Raw genomic sequence first — 9,075 nt, forward strand, 5'->3', positions numbered from 1 at the left:
CACAAATGCAGGTTTCTGAGAGTTAGAGAGAAAAAAGTGCCGGGCTGTTCTCGATGAGGATGTCATTAACCATTTCCAGGAAAGCTGGACTGATGAATCCCTGCATGAAGCGTGGACAATAAGTGGCCCAGAACCCGTCATCCACAGCCACACTCAAAACCTGTATTTTCCTCACTCTCCTGGCCTCATGTTTCTTTGCAGAGGGTCAAGGAGTGGGGAAAAGTGTGTAAAGCCTGTTCCTGACCCACCTTTGCCATTTACTCCTGTTCAGTTCACTCTCCTGGGGCGGTTTGGAGAAAAAGTCATTGATGGCTTCCAGGTCCCTCCCTCTAGGCAAGGGCTGTAGCTGTCGGCTGAGGGCACCACCAGGACTCCCGTGGCAGAGCCGACCTGTGTAATGGCCGGTTTCCAAAATACGCTGAAAGCAGTCAGCGTTACAGCTTCGAAGCCCTAAATTAATTGGGGAGAAGCAGAATTTCCAGGCACCTTTCCCTGTTCGCTGTTTCTTATTTGATGGGCTCAGTGGTCCTTTCGTTGCCTCCTTTACTGGGGAGTAGTTAAATCCATGGCTTCACCTGCAGAGCTCAAAATCACATTAATTTAGAAATTCCTGAAAACTGGGACCGCTGAAGGAGGGGGAATGTTTCATTGAAGGGGTGTGAGGAGAGCTCAGGGCCGTACCGGTTGCTGGCTCAGCAGCTGCCCTGTCCCATCTGATCAGCTCCTGGTTGTAGCCTGGGTGTTCCTTTGAGATGCTTTTCAGTGAACACTCCTACAGAAATACAAGACTCTTATTTTACTTTAAAAGAAAATGTGCTGTAAGTTTTTCTTCTAAATCCTTGTGACCATCTTTGTTATGAATCCTTGTACGCAGGAGAAGCGAGCCCTGGAGCGGAAACTCTCTGAAATGGAAGAGGAGATGAAGGTAGGAAATAATCAGTTCACTCTCTCTGTTCCTTTTTTTATGCTTCATATTAACGTCTTTTTGGGATTGCCACCCAGGAGCAGGATATTAAAGGTGTGCACAGGAGGGATTTGTGTTACGTCTGAGCGTGTTCCTCTGTGCAGTCAGACTTTAACGGCCACGTTCTCCAAACATGAAATACTAATGAAAGTGTCTGATTATCGTTCATCTGATTGCACCCTATGTTTAATTTGTTATCCAAGAACTGCGAAAGCTGTTCTCCTTAAATGCTTTCCAAAACTAACCTTTTGTGGCATCGATGAGTTTCAGTGTGCTGATCCTCTGTGCTCTGAATAGTCTGCAGCCCGAGCTAAGCCGCTGTGGTTCTCTCCGGATGGGTAAGAAGACAAAGCTGGCTTTTGAGATCACGCACACGAGCCCAGGACAAAACACAGCGCGATTGTATTTCTGTACTCCCCTCCTAAAGCATGTCACTGGAAGGCTGGGTCAGCCTGGAATAGATTTTGGCCGAGAGGAATTTGCTTCCCGATGAGCTGTGCCGCATGGCTCACTGTCACCAGGCACGGCACCGACTGCGCCCTCGCGTTCCGCTCTCGGGGCGTTGCTTCCAAGGACGGTTCTCCTCCTGCCATGGCTTGGATTCCTGGCGAGCGCGGGGCTGGCGGGGAGCACCACGGAGCAGGGAGCGGAGGGTTTTGCCGCCTGAGTACGCCTTCACACTGATTTTGCAGCGTTCCGTCATTTTACGCTCTATTTTAATGCTCGTGTTCACAGAATGCCCCCCTTTGCTCTGTGCCCCGCGCTTTCGTTCCCTTTGAGCATGACCCGGGTGGGACCAAGCTGCTGTGAGAAGGAAGGACCCCACTTGAGGGCTGGGAGCTCTCCCAGCACCGTGCACTGACAAAAACGATTTTCTGCCCGCCCTGGAGGAGGTTCCAGCTTTATGTTTCTATTTGAAGCTTCATGTATTTACTGGGCAGACAGCTTGGAAAGGCCCCGTTGGCTCGTGCTGCATCTTCTACTGCAATAAGTAGCAGAAGGATTTGGGGGAGTCGTACTGTAAAGGCTCTCTTGTTCTCACGCAGAGGAGAAAATAAGTGTGGATGTGTTAGCCGGAAGGGGAAGGAGAAGTATGCCTAAATTCCAAATTCTTTGTTCAGTGAACAGGTAGCAGCCTTTAGCTCCAGAGACACCTTCCTGTAATTACAGCCTTCAAGAGAAAATGCAGACAGGAGCAGTTGGTGTTGTTTCTTCCACTCTCCAGATCGCTCTGCAAACCAGCTCAGGCCATGGAGTGAGAAGACAAATTGGTGTCCTCTAGCGGCCTGTCGATTTTGAAACTTTTATATTGGTTCGGAAAGCAATGAATGAAATGAAGGTGGCTGTAGGAGCTGTTGGACGCCCCCAATGCCCCTCTGGTTCGGGTGTTCCGGAGCTGCAGACAGATGGAAGCCAAGACGGTGCAAAAGGAGGAGCTCTGCTGGAAGTTTGACAGGTTCTTATATTGCCCCGAGAGACGTGAGCGAAAGGAGCCTGTGGTCTGACTGAGAATGAGCTATCGGGTCCTCCAGTGGTACTTACTCTTTGCTCTCTGCTGCATTCTTGCTGCGTTGAACAACCCAAGTGGCCTTTTGTTAGTAGAACAAATAGACAGGAAATTTGAAAGTATCTCTTCCGAGGTGCCGCTACGTTTCCACTAGTTTTTGCAAAAACTCGAGCATGTGGTGAGTACCTGAGTGCAGTGAGATGTCTTTTTTGACAGCCACTCAATAAAAAGGAGTGTAAAATCTCTGAAGATAAAACTGTTGAACTGGAGAAGCGCTTTCCGTGTCCGCTCTCATCGTGCCTTCAAGCGGGAGAGTCAGCCCCGTTGTGTTTGCCTAAATGAGATGACCTCAGGGAGCATCCGAGTTAATCCCTGGAGTGGCAGTTGAGCCAGGAAAGCAAATCTAGTCATTCTGGTTAGACTTTGGTCCCCGCTTCTCGCGCTAGTCAAATACTGTCGAGCAGAATCACGAGGAATAAGCGACTTCTTAAGCAAATCCACCGGTTTCCTTTAGCGTGGAGAGCAGCAAGGGGAAGCAGCCAAACCTGCCAGGTCATTAGGTCTCAGGTAATAACTCCCATTTTGGGGGTTCCTCCCACTGGGCTTTGAATGGAACCAGTCCAGTGTGGCTCACGTCCAGCTTTTGATCCTGGGGTGTCTGTGTTCGTCTCGGTCCATCAGCTGTCCTGGCCAGGGATCTCTCTCCTCTTCTTCCAGCTGATTCCTTAGGAGAAGGAGGCAGCACAGTCGTCGCAGGACAGTCCTGGGGTTTCTGTCACACAAACGCTTTGTACGTCAGGCTATGAAGGAACAAGCTGGGTTCTTTCAGGAGTTTAAGCCCTGCTAACGAAGCAATCAAGAAATGGAGAGGAGCAGGACAAACTGGGTAATCTCAAGAACTGCTTGGTGCCTGCAGACCTGCGAAGGGGACAGAGCAGAGCAGCGTTTTCCCGAGCGCCTGCAGAGTTTGACTGGAGATACAGCAACTTGGCTGAGGAAGGAGAAAGAAAATTAGCATTTGTGCTGAACTGAATTCGATGCCAAGTGCCTGAGGTCCCAACTTAACACAGCAATTTTTCTTGAAGGTCACAGAAGCTTCTTTATTCCGTAGCAGCTCTTCCCCTCCTGGCTTTGTACTTTGTGCTTGCTTTGGGCATTTTTATTTCCCCGAGTGTTGCAGGCACAAAATCCTTTAATTGAAGGCAGGTAGAGCTGAACTGAGAAACCTGCTTTTGGTGAGCCAAGCATCCAGCAGAGTGATAAGCAATCACAGCACGATCGTCCAGATTCTGGTCTTTGCCCTTGGCTTCAGTCCCAGCTTCCCGGGCAGTGCAAGGTTTCTTGGATAAATAGAAGGCTTCTACCTGCCGCACACACACATTTTACCCAAGTGATCCTTTTAATCGGCTGTGGCAGCGTGCTGGGGCTGAGCTGCGTCTTATCGTGCCAAGCTGAGGTTTCGTGCTACATTGGTATGGAAAAACAAAGGTGGTCTCTAAAGCGATCACAATCCTTTCCATCTCGCGTAGCACGGTGCCCCCGTTCACATATGTTTGACATTTTCTGCCAGCCAGATGCTCAGCTGTGTTCCTTGTGATAAACCAGAGGACATTTATTATCCCTGGTACCACCAAAAGAAATGACTCTTCCAGTATGAACCATCCTCTGGCAGCTCCCGGGTGTGATTTATGGCAGGATCAGAGGGGTGATGTCCGTCTGTCCTCACCGAGCGCAGGGGGAGCCGGCACAGGCGGGGCAGATTGGGTGATGGGTGAGATCCGGTGAGAGGGGACCTCACCACCGAGATGTCCCTGGAGCAGATCTCTCTCCAGCGGTTTGTTGGCCATAGCTCTGTCTCAGGACCTGATGACTTACCTGGTGTCAGACTTTGTGTTGGTGTAGTCCAAGTAGCAGGAGCTGCTTTGTCAGTTTGATGCCCTCAGGGAGCTCAGACCCCATCCTTTGATGCCTGGACATGTTCCTGTGCAACCTGCTTTAGGTGAACCCGCTTTGGCAGGAGGGTTGGACTAGATGACCTCCAGAGGTCTCTTCCAACCCCATATGATTCTGTGATTCTGTCTCCCTGCACTCACCTGCCTCAGCTTCTGCTGGTTTTGCAAGGCTTTTGGGCAAGGTGTCTTCATTCCTTAACAGGGAGCAGAGGTTGTGCTTTTGAGTAGACAGAACCAAGTTGCTGGATGGGAGCTACACAAATACTTCTCTTTTATACAGGAATGAGCCCTCGGACAATATGTCCTGGGGTGCAGCAGGTTCCTTGCCAACTGCAGCCAGCTCCACGTCAAGCAAGTTGGGTGGATGTTCGTGCAAGTTCTTCGTATACAGTAGATCTGCCCGTGCAGCCTCTGGTTCAGGACAGACAGTGACCTCCCTCTGAGCGCTTTCTGCTGACTAACTGGCAGAAAGGAATCCCCTTCCATGAGGCCCTTCCCTTCATCTCCTCCCTGCCCTCACAAGCTCACAAGTAGGAGGACACGGGGAAGAGCACGTTGGTTTGCAGGCAGGACAGAAGCTGCTTTGGTTCTGGGCTGGGATTTTTTTCATTTGAACTTAAAACTACTCTTCTCGTGGCTGTTTCCCCCCCGCCCCCCGCCCAGCGTCTGTGCTCCCTCCACCACGGAGGAGGGTTTCCTGTGGCTGTGCTGCCCGAGAAGCTGTTGGGAGGCAGGAGGGACGGGAGGATGCTCAGAAAGCAGCTCTGCAGCCCTCAGCAGCTCCTGGCACCCGCGCTGGGTAGAAACGCCCAGCGTATGGTTTTGCTGTAGCATCACCCGGAAAAATGTCATCCTTGTACAAGAAATGGTGGTGTCTGCATGGCTTTTACCATTTCCCTGTTTTGCCTTCCTCGTTGCTTTTATGTTCTGTACCTCCAAGTTGCTGCTCTACCTGTGCTCGCCCAGCTTTGGGCCTCAATGTCTGCACCCTCCTTTGCCCACTTGTTTCTTTCGTAACCAAGAAAACCACGTTTTCACGTGCCTCCTGTGTAAGATGCTGTCACTCCGACTCCTCCAGTTTAAGTGAGCGGTTTAAGGTTCTGACTTTTCACCTCTGGAGATCAGAGAGAAATTGAGCCCCGGGACAGAGAAGAGAGAAATCTGGGCAAGGCTGAAAATCCCACAGACGCCCCAGATCTTTTGGGCAGGACTGAAGCGAGGGATGTACGGGGTACGTGTCTCGGTGGGCTGCTGGGGGACAGTGACACTCCCAGCTGCTTCAGTCTGTGCCTTTAAAATCTCACATGAAGCTCTGGTCACTGTCTGCTACACAAAACCACTTTAACTGTTAGAGATACACGAAGAAAAGGAGTTTTAAAGAAATTCTCAGTTACCAGCAGTGTTTTCAGAGCCTGCGTAGGTGGTAAGTCAATGGTGGTAGTTCCTGAGTCCCGGGGGCTGTGAGCTGCTCACTGTCTGGGTAAACTAGAATAGAACTGCAAGAGGCTGTCCTGCTTTGTGGTGGGAAATCCCTTTATTTGACCTTTTTAAAGGCTTTGGGGCGCCTGGAAAAAGGGATGGTTCCCAAAACATCCCCAGCACGTTTAAGGCTTTCTCCATACACATCTGAGCTGCTGCCCACCCAGCACTCACTGCTACTAATTTTTTCTTTTACTCTCTTTTTTCCTTTTACTGCTTGTGGACTAAATTCACGTTTCTGTGCCCTTTTGTCTTCGTGGTGTGTTTTCTCTGTATTTTTCTGTCCACTCCTCTCACTCTCTGCAGAATCTCCACCAGCTCAAACAGATTCACACTCTGAGGCAGATGAATGAGCAACTGCTGGCTGAAAACAGGGCTCTGACCCGGGTCGTAGCCAGACTTTCTCTGCCTGCCAAACCCTCCGAATCAGAGGAGCTGTAGCTGCTTTCCCTCCGGCTCATCTCGCCTCCCTCTTCCACTCTTCCAGGCAGGTCTCCGCTCCCTTGGCCGGGCTGTCCCCCGCCTTGCCCCACTGCTCCCGGGGGTGTCTGATGCAGCTTGTGGCTCCAAAGCAGCATGTGGCAAAGGAAAAGCCAAAAGCATGGTGTTCCTGCCCGGCTGAAGGCAGGGTTTCGCTGGAGGCTCCGTGGGGTCCTGCTGACGTTTGCTCTGCTTTGGCAGATGGCGCTGACCTCGCCGTTTCACTAACAACTGCACCGGGGGCTTGCGTGTCCTCGCGGATGGGGTCCACGTCTCCCGTCATCCAGGAGAGGAGAACTAGGAGGATGGGCTCCGTAGGGTTGGGTGGATGGTATTGGGATGCTGCTGAGGAGTGATGGATGGATCAGCTGCTTCCCTGTGGCTTAACACCAGCTTTGGGGCAGCTGGTCAGTGCCAGTGGGTCCAGCCAGCAGCCCCCTCCCCGTTACCTTACCTTGAAATAGGTGGTTTATGCTACATGTCTGCTCATAATATAGTTCTTTTTTAATTGGACTTAGTTCCATGAGAAGCTGGCACCCAGCAAATAGGATTGTCCAAAGTCAGAATGAGCAATGTCATAGATTTCTAGGGATGTTGTGAAAAGTGCACACTTTAAACAGGAGAGTGACTCTCAGAAAACCCGTAACTGGGCAGGCCCCGGCAGGTTTCCTTGGTCCCTTGAGCAAAGAGAACAAGCTCCTTCCCTCATTTTAAAGAACCCGAGTTCAGTTGTGGAGCCTGAGCTCAGCCGCTGCAGCATCCCCTCTGCCTGCGAGGGAGGACAAGCCACTGAGGGCGGCCAGATGCGCTTTCCTTTTTCATCTTCTGTTTTAAATTCAGCGCAGAGCAATTAGTGTTTGAAATCCAAGGACGAGCCTTCCGTAAGCTTTGCCCTCGCACATCACGCAGTTAAATTACATCATTTCTTGCTAATTCATTGGTTTGGTGCTAAAATAAAGCTGTAAATGCTTCTTTCTTAGGACCCTACCTGTCTTTTGCAGGTTAGTAGGGATATTCAGGTCCCTTCAGACATTGTTATTTTTTAAAAAAAGGAAGCAGCAGTGTGCTCTCGTGGGCTGGAAGTGGCACTAAGGCATAAAAAAATTCTATTCTTAGCACACAAATTATATCAAGGATGATTAAGCGTAGAAACAAACTAACCAGGGGAATTGTGGCTTCCCCTTTCCGGGAGTCTCAGCTCCAGACCCCGCGTGTGTCACAGGGGGTGGTTCGTGTTGTGTGGCCTGGATTGTGCAGATGGACAGGTTAAATGATCTCACCAGCTTTCTGGTTTAAATCTGTGAAAGTGTTCTCGACCCTGTCACTGACCCACCCCTTCTCACAAGCGCTGAGTTTAAGTCATTCTCCTTCCCAACCTCCTTTGACATCCGAGAGGGAAAACTGAGCAAAACTATTTCCAGAGAAGTAGTTTTCCTCGGAGAAATAATGTTTCCCAAACTGTACATCACCGGTCTCTTGTCTGCTCCGAGGAAATACTCGCGTTATCGCTTTCCTCCTGCTGCCCCCTCTCTGCTCTGACGTGCCCCGTCCCTCATGCCGGGGTCTGGGCAGACCCATCCTTCCCGACGTGTCCGTGGCGTGTCCGTGGTCTGCCGCTCCGTGCTGGTGGCCGGGCCGGGGGAGCCGCGTGTCTGAGGCTCTGCTGAGGGTCTGTCAGCTCCTTCAGTTGGTCTGACGCAGGGTGTTGCTGGTACCTGGAAGCCTTGTCTCGCCGGTGTCTGTAGGCACCGCGGCTGTACAGTGATGTCACCGTTACAAATTCTGACAGATTTACCACGCTCTTGCAGCAGCGCTGCTTCTCAACGAATCTCATTTTCCAAAATCCACATAATTTCTGCAGTGCCACCTTCTCCAGTGTCACAAGTAACCAGCCTCTAGCCCAAAACTGGCTTTACACCGACACCGCGTCATGGTCAGCGTCACCGTCCCCTGTGGCTCGGCCATGTCCCCTCCTTACCCTTCCCAATTAGAGGCTGATAAAGCCTCAAGTTTTCAGGCATTTCCAGGCTGCTTCACGTGCAGTTGTTTTTACCCGACTCGAGGCTGCTTTGCTTTGAATTGGCCTGGGAGGAATGAATTTTCCTAAGGTTGGTTGTTATTTTTCAGGGAGCTTTGCTGGAAACTGGTGGAGTGGGGTCACAGCCAGGAAACTTTTCAAGAAGCACGTGCTTTACGTGTACTTCTTCCTTTTCGAATAACTCACCAAAGTTGCCTGTGTGTAAGGCATAGCCACCATCAGAGCTTCCAGGAGGCTGTGAAACCAGGCTGGTTCCTCTCTGATGTGGCTTCTGGGAACCTGTGACACATTATCTCTACCAAAGCAAGTGGCAGAACTTCCTATCACCACCTTATTGCAGGGACGGACACGTTCAGGACTGCAAGGCCACCCCCGAGCAGTGACGCAGAGGGGACAGGGACTGTCTCAGACCCCAGGAGGTGACTGACCTGTTGTGGTGCACTGGGCTGGACGGCACCGGGCCGTGTTGAGGGTGTCAGATTGAGCTCAGGAGGAATCGGAGGAGCGCGGAGAGAGACAGCAAGTCCTCGCCCCCTTTCTCTGGGCTCCTGAGCACTTTGGTGATGGACAATGGCCACGAGAAATTACATAAGGAGTCATGACCGCTGTTCTGGTGACAGCCCCATCGTGGAGATGTTCCTGTCACACCACCGCG

General features: G+C 51.2%; 1 protein-coding gene across 3 annotated transcripts in view; it reads left to right on the plus strand.

Moving 5' to 3' along the window:
- The window catches only part of PPP1R12B (protein phosphatase 1 regulatory subunit 12B), a 130,028-nt gene extending 123,685 nt beyond the window's left edge, over positions 1-6,343 (plus strand). For all 3 annotated transcript variants that reach the window (XM_074163416.1, XM_074163418.1, XM_074163417.1), the window contains 2 exons: positions 875-925; positions 6,209-6,343. In XM_074163416.1, coding sequence (XP_074019517.1) covers positions 875-925; positions 6,209-6,343 — 186 coding nt within the window. The remainder of the gene's footprint in view (positions 1-874; positions 926-6,208) is intronic.
- The last annotated feature ends 2,732 nt before the right edge of the window (positions 6,344-9,075 follow it).

Source organism: Numenius arquata, chromosome 24 (assembly GCF_964106895.1).
Source record: "Numenius arquata chromosome 24, bNumArq3.hap1.1, whole genome shotgun sequence".
Lineage (NCBI taxonomy): Eukaryota > Metazoa > Chordata > Aves > Charadriiformes > Scolopacidae > Numenius > Numenius arquata.